The sequence below is a fragment of the Chamaea fasciata genome, unplaced genomic scaffold, assembly GCF_029207755.1.
Source record: "Chamaea fasciata isolate MVZ Bird 193981 ecotype frontalis unplaced genomic scaffold, bChaFas1.0.hap1 SCAF_2, whole genome shotgun sequence".
Classification (NCBI taxonomy): domain Eukaryota; kingdom Metazoa; phylum Chordata; class Aves; order Passeriformes; family Sylviidae; genus Chamaea; species Chamaea fasciata.
In genome coordinates this window covers 28499214-28513589 of record NW_027094087.1, presented here as the reverse complement: position 1 = coordinate 28513589, position 14376 = coordinate 28499214, and the positions used below count along the sequence as shown (strand labels likewise).

General features: G+C 40.4%; 1 protein-coding gene across 1 annotated transcript in view; it reads right to left on the bottom strand.

The window, feature by feature from the left end:
• Window positions 1–3594: 3594 nt before the first annotated feature.
• The window catches only part of MAN1A2 (mannosidase alpha class 1A member 2), a 128937-nt gene continuing 118155 nt past the window's right edge, over window positions 3595–14376 (bottom strand). Inside the window, exons 11-13 of the mRNA XM_066175513.1 lie at window positions 13941–14113; window positions 6399–6514; window positions 3595–3922 (exon numbers count right to left, since the gene is read on the bottom strand). Of these exons, the coding sequence (XP_066031610.1) occupies window positions 3790–3922; window positions 6399–6514; window positions 13941–14113 (422 nt within the window). The 3' untranslated portion in view covers window positions 3595–3789. The remainder of the gene's footprint in view (window positions 3923–6398; window positions 6515–13940; window positions 14114–14376) is intronic.

The window sequence follows — 14376 nt, the reverse complement described above, 5'->3', positions numbered from 1 at the left end:
GGCGTGCACCTCTAACCTTAAAGGATGGCATTACAGGGAGTCTGTAAATATTGTCACCTTTCAGCACCCAGGCAACATTCAAACCTTGTAAAATGCTGTGGGGGGATATGTCAGTGCTTGGGAGCTAGAACATGGTGATCCACAAATTTGGAGCAGGGAGCTGAAGGAACAGCAAAGGTGTGACTGGCACATGGAACTACTTGCTATTCCTTCTATTCCAGGGCACTTGCTATTTTCTATACTTTCCTTGAACATTCAGTTTGAAGGACAGTATTGTGCAGTAAAACTAACACTCAGAATATCATTCAAGGGTTTTGGTTTTTATTTAGAGGACAAAACTAAGAAGTTGACTTCTTGACTGCAGGACATGCGCACAGCTCCAGGGTTGTAAATGGAAGCTGCAGAAATTTGGCCTCTTTGAAAAGTCAAGCTCTAATTGATAGAAAAAAATTTACTGCTGGCGGATCCTGACCAACAGGCAAGTTTGAGGCTTGGATTAGGAAAAGAACCATACAACCTTGTTTTGACAGCATGCAAACAAGAAATAGACAATTCTGGGATTTCCAGGCTCTTGCCCAAATCTAGTGTGCCAAAAATGCACATGATTTTCGGCTTTTTATTTCATTCTGTAAGGGGAGAGGGTATTGTAGAAATTGTAAAATGGGACAGCTACCTAGAGAAAATGAGGATTGTTTTGTTAGAGAGTACAGTGCAAGACTCAGAAACAGCTAGGACTAGAAAGTCATTTTTGTGCTTAAATTTACACTCTTATCTTCAAGAAAGTAAGACAGCAGCAACAAAATGAAAATGGCAACATTCTACTGTACCTTATGTACCCAGAAGGAAAACAGTCTGAACTTTGGGTTGCATATAATGACCTTTTGCAGATCAGAACCTACTTTTCTGTGAAGGACTCAGAATGAGGGCACATCAGTCAGAAGTTTCAGTATCAGTGGTGCTTGGTAATTAAGCACGTACCTCACCCAGAACCCATTACCTCCAAACTCTGCTTGATCTAGAAAATCTCAGGAGGAAATTTATGAAAGACACAGCAATTAGTCCTTAATATACATTATTTTTTATAGACTGCACATCATTAGCTTCTGGAGGAAAAGGACAGTTGGTATTTTAAAGAGTGATGGAGTATAAACTGACTGTTGTTGGGGTAACTGGAAAACAAGAAAAAAATGTCCTTTATTTGGTACCTGCCCCTTACCTACACAAAGAAGAAATAGCAGTACTGTACATCTGCTTTGAGAAGAGCACCATCCCATAACATGAAATGGCTTAGCCCTCAATTCAGGCATTCTCGTGGCAGTAAGTTAACCCACTGGGATTCATAGAGAAGTTAAATTTGAAGGGTTCCTCTTTAATTCACAAGAGGGGGATGGAGGAGGAGAAGCAATGATAAGAAGTTGGCTGTTTCTGGGATCCCAGAATTCTGTCCTTGACCTTTCTCTGAATAGACTGGCAGCCATTCTACACCTGCATTTATCAGGAGGAGTACAGGGATTGGTCTATGGGGCAGAAAGTGCTTTTATTATTTTTTCTTTTTTTTTTCTTTTTTTTTTTAACAAAAGGGTCTGCTTTTCCTCTTTCTCCCATATACCCAGGGACATGTAGGAGAACAAGGCAATCAAATGCAGTTTTAAACAAATACCAGTTCTCATAGGATCAGAAAAACAAATTGAAAATACAGCATATCTGAACTTGGGAAAATGAAAAATTACTAGTTCTTCAGTAAGTCCCTCAATAATAATTAGAAAAATACATTAATGTGGGGCCAATAAGAAGAATCCATTTATTAAGCTACTTCTAGTTTTAAATAAACAATTATTGAAATCAGTATTATTTACTATATCAATTACTTCATAAGTTCTCAAATTATTTTTCAGATACTGCTGCAAATTACAGTAACAAAGTAACTGATATTAAGGTACAAACATTGACACTGAGACTTTTCCCAAGCTCCATGTTTCTGTCCTCTTAAAATAAAGTAACCATCTGGAAAAAATGATCTGATAGCATTTTTACTTAGATGATATGATGACTTCTATGTCTAACTTAGTGACACAGACAAATGAAGAATAATTTCAGGGGAAACTCTACAGTCAGATGTATTACAATATGACAAGAAGAAGAGATTTTTTTTTAATAAAACTTCATAGAAAAATATTTTTGAGGATGGAAAATAACACTCACTCCCTTTAAATCGGATGCTGTACTGCTGTAGCTCACTGAAGAGTTCTTCCACTTGCTTCAGTACAAAAACATCATCAAGATGTTTTAAAGACTCAACCTGCATCCTAATTAGGAGGGAAAGCAGCACCTAAAGGCTGTTTTTCAGCAAAGGGGCCAGTCACCATGGCAAAAAGATTTGAGAAATATATAGGGGAGCAAAAACAATATTTTGAGCTGTAAGGGTTCTGAACAACAGTAAAAGAAGACTGAGAAAGACAAAACTGAAAAGATTAAAAATCTGGAAAGGTGAAACTTTTTTTAGCAAATAAATGAAGACTGAAAAAGACTCAATTTAAGTAGTACTATCCAGCCTAGCCATGAAATACTTGAAAAAACCCCATGCAGGTAGCAGCATCATCAATTAATGAAAGAAGAGACTCTTCCGTTTCTTTTTCTAATCACATGTGAGAGATGTTAGGCTGTTTCCAAAGAGCATGTTGGATTTGTACTGGAGCACCCAGAAAAGCAAGTTTTGTAAAGTAAATCAAAGGCAGTTTTAGGCTTCTGTCAGACACATACATACCTGCAAATAAGGTTTTGTGACTAGAATCCAAAGAATGAAATGTAACAGCTTGTGTACAAAAATGCAGAGCTGCAAACTCTCACTGCTTAGCTCAAGGGGAGCTTCTTTTAGTTCCATATATGTACCTTCCTATATAAATCACGAAACAGTTATGCCCACGCTGTCATCTCTGTTTATTTAGCTAAAAGAACCAGGACTAAGAAGAGATTTTTTTTTTTTTCATGTGGCATAATTTGTGAGGAAGGGAAACTTAGGCTCCTTCCTACTCCTGTGATATGCTCCAGACTCTGACTGAGCTTGCCAAATGAACTAAGCCCACTCTGCTGACAGTGAATGACAAACCAGATGCTTTCTATTTTTTTTTTTTTCTTTTTGGATATAAGCATTAGAAAAGGGAAAAATGAGGAGGCAATACCTTTTATACTTTTAGAGTTTAGCTCTAACAGATTAGAGGCTCTGAGAATGGCTGCCAGTCTGGACAAAGAGATGCACCTTAGAAAATTCAGACAGGTACAGAAAGAAATTCAAATCCTGATGCTGTTGGTGCAGTGGTGTTGCTTTTTGTTGTTGCTTTGTTCATGCCATCATAAAATTAAAAAAAAAGAAAGAAAGAAAAAGAAAACCTAGGTATTTGGAACCCACCCGATCTGAAGAGGTGACTGTGTGTTGTTCCTTGCAACAGCAAGCAGCAAGTTCCTCTCCCTGGATGGGAAAGCCTCTTCTTCCTTGTGCTGCTGCATTAAAATTATCTGTAGATTCCATGTCTTGCCAGGGTTCAAAGCGTGTGAATTCTCTGTCCCGCAAAAATCACTCTTGCGTGTTTTGGTCATGTATAAAACAGAACTTTTAACTTATTTATATGTTGAAGAGCTTCACTTCCCATGTCAATACTTGCTTGACTCGGGGGTCTAGGTTTACCAAGTGTCTGTCTGTCTGTCTGTCTCCCCTCCTGCTAAAGTCTCAAGTGGTCCATGTAAACAAAACAGAGCTGAAAACAGTCTCTCTTCCTCTTCATAGAGCTGTTTTTATCGATATGCAGGATTTCCTGACAGTGTGGTGTTGGCTAAATGTAAAACAGGCAGAGGATGAGCTTCTGTGTTAAAAACCCAGTTGTCTAATGGTAGAAGATCATCATTGGAGAAAAGCAGGTACAAATACCTGGACACCAAGACAGAGATGAAAAACGTGAGTATTAAAGCAGAGCACAGGCAGGCAGGGGCAACAGAGCACCTTCAGCCCCCACAGTTCAGCAGCTAAAGCTATAAATTACTGGCTTTCAATCTTTGTACAGTACACACTCAACCTTCCCTATTATGATAATCTGAAGTCATTTTTATTATGATCAAGCCTTTCAATGAGAAGTTGTTATAAAGACAGTATTTTAATCTTTCCAAGAAACTTTTGTTTTTCGAGTCTCCCTTTAAAGACTTGCAGTGTAAAACAAACATCAAGACACCAACCATAAGTATTTGGGGAACAGGAGAGCAGTGAAGAAGTTGCCAAAAAGCTTTTCTTAATGGCGTAAACCCACTTGGAAATGACTAATCCTCTTTAATCCAAAGGTTTCATGGCAGCACAAGAGAAGCTACAAAACCATGGCAGGTATCTGATTTGTCATCACCATTCTGGAAGCTGGTTCAGCTTCTGGTGAAAGGGACAACAGATTGTGCAGAGGGTTTTTACATGTTGCACATTATAATACAATGCAGAGGACATGAAGCATGTAACAAAAAAAAGGGTTACGGGACATATGCAGAAAAAAAAGTATTTGTTGTTCCTTTTTTGTTAATGCACACTTTTGAATGTGGCTGTGCTCTAACTCTGTAAGACATACTGGTAGTAGGGATCTGTCAAAGTTTCCTAACGCAACTGCTGAAACTTCAAAGACATTCCCCTTGTTACAGAAAACCTGGTGTTGTGAGTGCAAGCACAACAGCGTGGGTGCACAGGATCTCTCAGCTCCTTCTTGCTTTCCTGCCATCCAGAAAAAGACAGCTCTTGTTGCACTTGACAAGGAAAGGGTGTCATTCCCATTAGTGGACTCTGCCACATCCAGAATGTGCACTGCTGTCCCTTCGCTCTCTCTCCATCAGACACTGGGAGTGTCTGCTGCTTTCAGCCGTGTGTCACTGCCTGATCAATTCTTCCACTGCCTTTATTTGCCACCTCTAGCCACAAACCAGTCAGTGGAGCCCTACTTTTTCTTTCCTTCCTCATCTATTTACTGTTTACAGATAAAAATTTCTTGCAGAGATGATTCAGTTTTCTCACACATATCTCATCTCCTTCTCCACACTCTTCATTTGTCTTTAAAGCACCAGGCTCTTCCTTTCCTCAATACTTCTGCCTCGCTCTCTCCTGCTGCAGCTCTCCCAGTTCTTTCTCATCACAGCAGCAATATTTCATCTTACGCAAACTCTCCTTCCTCATTTGATTCACACTTTTCCTTTGAATAACTTAAGCAACCTATTTCTCCATTTTGGTCCTTTCCACTCAATAGGTACCTTCATGCCAGGTACTGCTCAAACCTCTTAAATTTGCTGTGAATCTCCGATGAATTGAAGTATCCAAGCAGCAAAAAGGCATATTTGGGACAGTTACCAAATTTGAATTTGAGAGGAATGAATATGCAGAAGTAATCACCAATAGCAGAAAATAATACAGCAGGTATTGCTTAAGACATATTTTATGCCCCTCTTCTGAGGAACATCTGCATTTTCCTCATGACATCACACCCCACCCTTCTGTCTTTATTTTCATTTGGGCTATCTTGCTCGACCTTATGTTCTCTGCTTTATCTCAATGTGGAACCAGTTTCTGGTTTGGGCTATGACAATTGCATCAATGTCAAAAACATCTAATAAATTCTTCAATAAACGTTTGTTTTGTTCCACAAGCAGGAAATGCTCCAAACCAAAAGTCAGTAAAAATTTCTGAGTTCTTTCCTAGAAACGCCACCATCTGCAATGCTTGCACTGTAGCATATCCAGTTACTGAATGATGCATCAGTGAATGTACAGATCTCCTTGTCATTATTTAAGATGCAGACGGTTTCTGGTGATACATCAAAAGTCAGCCGTGCCACCACAGAAGTCCCTTAGGAGCTGATTTCATTATCTCATTTGGTTTTTATAGGCAGATCAATCATATACCATCAGCTCCTGGAGAGGCACTGTTTCTCTGACCTGACCTGTTTGAAACTGCTGCCTCTCTGTTTGGGACCACTGCTTTTAGTCTCCAGAAAACGAACTTGAAGGAGTAAATGAAATAAAATTAAAGAAGACAACAGAGGAGGGAGCAGTGGCTGACTTTCTTTTTATAATGGTAATACAAAGCAACAAAGTATTTTGATTACATAGAGGAATTTGGTAAGAAGCCAGCAGGATAGAATAGCCACACTATCCCCTTACACATGATGAACTTGGAACCCCATTTTCCCAGTGAAACATGCTGTGATGCCTGAATTAGGCACAAGAACTGCCATTTTCAGGACCTGCTTTCTCCCTATGCCATTTTGTGCTCCTAACACTCAAAATCGGTCTCTGTCTCCATTAGCTACCTGTGGAGCTACTATATTCTTCTAGAATTTAGATGTGAGCTTTTACACAAAGATGCAGGAGTGAAAAGGACTTACTTCAAAGTTTCAGCAAGGAAAAAGCTCTGCTGTACATCATCATATGTAGGAGATGAGGAGTAGACATCTTTGACACCAGAAAAGCCACCACTAACTCGGCAATACTTGTCAATTGCCTAAAAAAAAAAAGAAAAAAAGGACACAGAGAATTTAACTGTAGAACAAAATTTGGAAACTTTAAGCATCAAGCTTGATCAACAAAAAAGGTGGTTCTATTTGTGCTGCATTTTTTCTGCTGTGAATCTCTTTGTTGAAGGATGCTGTGGACATTAACAGTTATGCTGAAAAAAAGATTAAGAGACTGGACACATACAGAAGTAGCATTCTTCCAGGGTTATTAATGACACCACATTTGGCAAACTGCTACATGCTAAGAAAGTATTCTGGGGAAGAACACTTTCTTTCCTGGGTATTTATTGTTGGCTGATATTGATGACATGACAAGGACTCTGTAGACTTTTTCTCTGAGCTCATGCAGTTCCTCATCGGTGACACAGAGCAGAACATCCATCAGTCAAATCAATGCAGTAAGTGCTGTGATGTGCACAGGAAGGTAACAAACATCCCCGGATTTTGGAGCTGGAAGAGTCTGAAGAGTTATAGGAATTCTTTGACTGGTAGCTAGTCACGGAGACTTACTGAAAGTAGAAATAAAATACTGTACTTATCTTTATGGACTGTTGATTTCATCCTGTAAACTCTTCTAGCTGCTGCTTTCTCCCCTCATCTCCCTCTCCTACATATGCTGTTCTCTGTTTCCCCTTTATACAGCTGGAACTCAAGTCAGCTCATGTGCTGGACTGCAGCAGAGCTCTTTACCTTTAAAGCATGGAGTTTAAATCCATACACATTCCGTGAAGGAAGGGGCCAATGGATTGCCCCCACTCCAGCTCCAACACAGTACTGTGAAAAGCACAATGGAAGAGGAGGAGACTGGAAAGAAAGTGTTAGTAGCTCAGAGCACCTGTCGCCTACACTTTCATTATTCCACTCACACGCATGACCTTACAGCACACAAGGATATCAGCCATTAAAACTGGCTCCGAAGAAACGACTCTGAAATGATTCACAGGTTATTTGGGCTTCCCTGCTGCTTTGACTGTGCTTCCTCAGCAGACACCAACTCTTTTAATAGATTCATGCAGGGACAGAAAAGAAGCAGGGATGAAGGAAAATGTTTGTCTCGGGTTTGTCTGTCATTACCAATGACAGAACGTAGCCACCTGTAGCTCACTAATCTATGATTCAGCCCGATAGCCTTGTGTGAAGCTCCTCTCCACATGGTGCTTTAGGCCCACATGTTTTTTTTTAATTCTGATTTTTGCTAGTTATACTCAGCAGAAGCTGACAGGAGTCAAGGCAGGGGAGCAAATAAGTTTTGAATGATACCCTTTTTATGCAGAGGAAACAGATTGAATCAAAACTAACTCTTCAAGGACCTCAGTATTGCCTTTGTATACCAGAAATACTGGGAGACAAAGAGGAATTTTCCACTGGACAAATGCACAAAGAATGTCAGCAGATGCTTCACTGAAATCAGGAGGGAAAGTGAGAAGTTGAGCAGGATACCCAGGACAGTAAGTCACAGCACAGCAGGTACTATGGCTGACCTCCTCCTAGAATACACTCTTACCCTGTGGAAATCTGAGACCATTCATGGACCAAAGAATAATCCAGACTGTACAAGGCTCTTTCAAATTTCCAAAAGGCAAGGTTTTTAGAAAAGCAAGTGGAGAGACTGGCAAAAGGATGTTATTGGAATGGCTGTGGCTCTAGAGTCTGAACTTATGCCAAGAAAGGTACAGTCTTTCTTGGCAAAATCTAATGCTTGCTATAATTCCTTATCTCAAGCACAGCTTTCTCCAAGTTTGGATGGAAACACTTCATTTTTTGTTGGGACTTGGGTCTAAAAGGAGAAAGTGTCCGGATGAATTCTTTTCAAATTTGGTTACTGGTGCAAGCTAGGGCTACACCGAGACTACTCACATGCTAAGATCTGGATTGATCAGATTTTCTCTACAGTCGAGAGAAAGGTGTATGTGACACATCTAACCCAACAGCACCAAATGCATGACAATCTCTTTGTCTGCATGCTCCTGCACAACAAAGGTGATGCTAGCTACCACACGGCACCCAAACAACAACATCAGCAAAATAACAACCCCAATACCATCCTCTCCACACAAAATCAAACCAGACCAATCAGTCAACAAAAAAGAAAGAAATGAATTGCTTAGCTTTGGAAGAAATAATGCATGTGCTGTTTACAGAACCATTTGCATATCCCTCCCCAGAACTCCTACAGCCCCCAGGCAGGTGTTACATGAATAAACAAGAGCCAAAGCACTTTTGCCTCATAGGCAGAAAATGAAGTGCCTCCTCCTGCCACTATCCCCTTTTATAATACTGCAGAACATGACCTTGTGTCTGCTCTGAAGCATGGCAAGATGGAGGAGGAAGTCCCAGTGGTTACAAGTCCTGCCAGAATTCCCAGCATACAGTCTGATCAGGACAGAGTTTCTCTGGTTAACTAGTCAGCGACCCTCATGCTGTGTGCCACAGCCTGTACAGGAGAACCCTGCTAGTGACTGTGGAAAAATGAAAACAAGGAATACATGGTACCACTGTTAGGCCACCATCTCCTTCCTCCAGAAGAATTAAATCCCCAAGCCAGTGTAAGAGACAAAACTTGCTTATTTTGGAAATTGTAGCTAATGGACAGCACTGAGATCCTGCTCTGTGCAGTAGAGGTCTCATACTTGGGTACCTACATGCAACACTGGTGAAGCCAGCAGGCCTTCAAGCCTGGAGAAAGAAAGTGTATTATCTATATCAACTTTTTTTTTTCCCTTATGGTTACCAAGTAACCTTCTATCTTCAGAAATTTCTCCTCGGGAAGGCAGACTAGTGTTCAGGAATAGGCAAAGGATTTACCTTAGCTGATCAGAGTTCTACATAATACAGGTAGTAATGAACTGTACAGGAAAAAAAGCCTCTGAAAGACTGCTTTACAGCTATTCATCCAAAAACAAAATTTTAAAACATGAACAAATAATTTGTCCTTGATTCAGAGCTGTACAGAACTTCAGGACACTGGCTGAAAAGCTTGGTGCCACAGACAAGCTGCTTAAGTGCCACTTGAAATTTTCAGCATTCTGTCTGCACACAGATCTCAGTGCACCTGGTGTAGTGGCATCTGATTTGCCACCCAGATACACTTCACTCCAGATCCGAAGACCAGTCTCCCTGATAAAACAATGCTCAATTTATTGCACCCCAGAATACAGAGAAGCTCCAAGATTACTGGAAGGTTATTAAGGTAACATTGCTACCATTATGAGGCATTGGTAAACTGAATAATTTTAGGGTGGCATACCTGATGTTAGCTCCAATCAATTAGAGAAACACATGAATAAATATATATATGTAGCAGAATTAGAGGATAATTGACAGCAATCAGCATGGTTTTACAGAAAACTATCTTGGTCACAAGCTTGATTTCATTCTTTGAGATACGAATTTTGACAAACAAAGATAACTGCAGAGCTGTAATAAACTTAAAAGCTTCTAAGGCAATTGACAGGGTATTTAAGATGTTATGGGAAGACAAGGCAGCACTATACCATATCAATATAATTCAATTTAAAACTGACTGACAGTGCTCTAAGAAAGAACTGGCAATGCAAAATGATCACAAAATAGAGCTGTTTCTCCCAGAGATCCACAAGGAGCAGTTTGAAGATTTATCAATCAGTGCAACACTGCTGCTGGCTAAAATGACATACGTAAATAACAGCAGACTGCGTAATCTGCTGGTAACTGGGTGCCAAACGAAATGAGTTTCATAAAATCAGGCACATAATCCTAAATCCAGTCATCAAGACTGTAACTGCAGACCCAGGCTAGCCTGGAAGGTTGAGACAACCCATGGAATGCAGAGACACTTCAAAGACTCCCAAGGCCATGTAAGACAATTCAGTCTGAGCTCCTGCGAGGACACTGTACAGATACACACAGGGACAAGAAACAGGGAGACAGCAGCAGGGACATAGTTTTATTTTTGCACAGGCTAAATTTTTTTTTGGCTGAAGTCAAAACCGGAGTATGCAATTCTAAAATTCATTTTTACAAAAGGATGATGAACTAATGTAGGTGCAGGCATTTGGAGAAAATGTTTTACAGTGAGAGACAATGCAATTTGTTTAGCATCTTCAGTAGAGTCAGCACTAAGGTTACTATAATCTATGAAAATTCTTCAGAAAGAAAACATGGGGGGAAAGGACATTATAAAATGGCATAGAAAGTCATAGGAAAACCCAGTGATCGAGAGCTGAAACTAGGTAAATTCAAATGGGAAATAAAACACAGGGGTTTTTTTAACAGCAAGAATAAATAAATAATGGAAGAAACTACCAGAAGTAGCGGATTTTCTAGTTTCTTTTATTCAAATACAGAATAGAACAGGAGAATATTCAGCAGTGTACTCCTGCCAAATACATGTCTCAACTCAAAAATGACACAAACTGAAATTTCAGTGCCTGTAACATACAGGGAGGTCAACATGAACCTAATTTCTTTAGAAATAAAATTTGATGTGCCTCTAGATTGGACCCCAGCTCCCTCAGTTTCTCTGAGGGTGTTTTTTGTGGCATATGTGACTTTTCTTGACTGTGCCAACAACATGCCCATTAAAACTGTGCCAGTTTCTTTACCAGCTGTCATACTCACAGCTTCTAACCCACGAAACTGTGAAACCATATTTCTTTTACCTCCAACCTATGTCTGGCTCTTTTCTGTCTATCCTTCTTCACTAAGCAGAATCACAGAATGGCTTGGGTTGGAAAGTACCTCAAAGATCATCCTAGTTCCACCCTCACTGCCATGGGTAGGGAGGCCAGTGAACACGATGCTCAGGGCTCTATCCAACCTGACCTCGTACACTAACGTCCACATCTTCTCTGGGCAACATGTTCCAGTGCCTCACCACCCTCTCAGTAAAGAATTACTTTGTAACATCTAGTATAAATCTGTCCTCTTACGTTAAACCCATTGCCTTTTGTCCTGTCACTATCTGCCCATATAAAAACACCATCTCCCTTCTTTTAAGAAGCCCCCTTTAGGTACTGGAAGGATGCAGTGAGGTCTCTCTGGAGCCTTCCCTTCCCCAGGCTGAACAACCTCAGCTCTCTCAGCCTGTCTTTGCAGGAGAGGTGCTCCCACCCTTGGATCATATTTGTGTCCCTTCCTGGAACGTGCTCTAACAGGTCCATGTCTTTCTTGTGCTGAGAACCCCAGATCTGGGTGCAGCTGCGGTCTCACAAGGGCAGAGAGCTACATGTCTTTCCACTCCGTCTTACCATCAGTCCTCAATTTGCCTGAAGTTAGCCCAAGCTTCAGCTCTTGTCTATTTATTCTCACTGTTAGTAGAAGCTCTGATGAACTCAGAAGCCTCTGTGGTGCAATCCTACTTAGTGAGATACACAAGTCCACAACTCTTAATTGAACCCTTCATTCAAACAGCTCAGATTTCTAATTGGCTTTACATGCCTATTGTGAAGTGGTGGCTCTTATTGCTTTCAAATAATTATCCTGAAAAGGATTTTAGTCATTTTATGTATTTACCCTGAGTATCCTGCATGCATATTTCTGTAATACTTCAGCCAGCCCCCAAGCACACCATCATCCAATTTGACTGGCCCAATACAATTGAGATGACTGTTGTCTCTAGTGCTAAGTACTGTATTAGGGAGAATTAGCCTTTTTTTCATCAGGAAAGAGATAGAGACCCTGTCACAGGGATTTATGATCACTAAGGGAATGTAAGATTGAACTTCCTGTTTTTTCCCCCACAGACACTGGATTTGGAGAGACGTAACAAAACAGGCCTTGGACAAAGCATGGGATTTGCACTAAAGTGCATCTGTTTTGTAAAAAAATACAGATAATAAATACAAGTATGCTTTAGAGATTGGAAGGCAAAAGGAAGACAAATTCCGACAGTGTTGTACAATAGCAGTAAGCCAACTGCTCTGCGTGTCACACCACATTCTTCTCTATTTATAAATGATGGAATAAACACAGCCAGAGCTGTGTGTGATAGGGAAGAAGAAAAAGTAGTGAGTAGGTGTGAAGAACAAACACAAGAACTTATTATCTATATGCAATGAACAGAAAACCCTGGGGAAGAAAAACCTTCAAGCTTCTGTGTCAGTATGATGATGGGGCAAGAAAATTCCTAATTGTGGGAAGGAGGGGTTTGCAAAACCACTTATGAAGAAGTCAAAAATATTTTATGGCTATGCTCGATAAAGAAATCTTCTATCAAGCAAACAAGCAGAAGAAGCCAGTCTGTAAGGACAGAGGCAATTAAGCACATGGGCTGCTTGATTTACAACTTCAATGGAGGTTGACAGAAGGATAAAATAAAATCCTACCCCACACACAGAGAAAACTGAAGGCAGGGGAGGAGGAAGGGAGGGTTTGTTTTGAAAGCATTAATAGGGACCAAGATAATGAAAGAAAATGGAGAAAATGGAACAAAATGCAACTGAAAGACATGCTCTGCAGTGTTCTTAAGAGACTGATCCTGGCCTGAAAATCTTTACATTTGTAAATTCTTTAACCTATTACAAAGGACCCCACCTCAGCTTGGATCATCCAGCCACAGCTTCTGAAAGGAGATGGTGTTAGGTCAGCAAGTATTTGTAGTATCTACACAGGCAAGGAGTAGGTTATTAGCTTTGTAATATTAGAAATATGCATAGCTTAGGCAGCAGGGATGATGAGACTCAATGTTTGATATTTCAGAGACAGCAGCAATGCATTCTGGAATACAAATGCTACAAATCTGGAACCTGTCTCCAGAAAAACATAATTCTGGTTGGGAAAAAACAGACTAAAAGGCAAAACCACAGTAAGATACAACTGTAAAATACCTGGCCTCTTCTAGGTGCAGATGTGCTGAGGGATGGATAGTAATGAGATTGGCTAAATATTCTGAATACAGACATTTCAAGAGATCTCTTCCCATCTTTTTCTGATCTCTTGCTTCTGGAGCAAAACTGGGTTTTAGCCAAAGAACAAACTCATCCAGTCTCCAGGTTTGTCTCTTCCTTTACTTTTCCCTCATCTCCTTTGGCTGTAGTCAGAATATTTCATTACTGTCTTGTTATCTTTAATGCTTATTTTCATCTCTGAAACTGGCTTTGAGCTGTTTCCAAAGACTGCTGGAGCAATAGGAGGAAAGTACAGAAACTCTTGGGGGCTGTGCACCACTGACAACAGTAGGAGTCATGACTAGGGGGCTATATTTCCACACCTAAAACAAATGAGCTGCCTAATGCTTAATGCACTTCTCACCTGAGCATCTCACTCAGCAGATGCAAAACAGCAATAACTGTGTGCACCCTTCACACATACCCCGGTCTACAGGAACCTTTGAAAATCAATTACCACTCAAAGTGTTTCAGTATCATGAGACTGAAGTGGATTCAAAGGGGAAATACACAGAATCAATTACTGACAGACAATTAATACAGTTACCTGTGTTGCCTCCCAGCCCCACTGCCTGTACTTGGGATCGTGGGTGAATCTCCACATATACCAATAGGTCTCGATCACCTCTGGCCTCAGGATGTAATACTTCTCATTCTGCCGTACTGCCACCGCCTCCACACCACCATCAAATTTGAATGCTTCTGGGCCCAGCTTTAGTGCTGCAGAGGAAACAAACAACCAAAAAAAAAAAAAAAAAAAGTAGAAGTAAGAAAAAAAATTTGTTCCATACCAATCTTTGCAGGAAGGATGGGTAGGAGACTGCTATTTCCCAAGCTTGTGAAAAAAAACCCAGAACCTAGCTAGTCTTTAAGCAGTCTCATAAGTATTTCCTACTGTTGAGGCCTATAATTTTTCTTATGAATAATTTATCCAATTCCTGTGAGAAAACTACCTATTTTGACAGGACTACAGTAATCCTCTT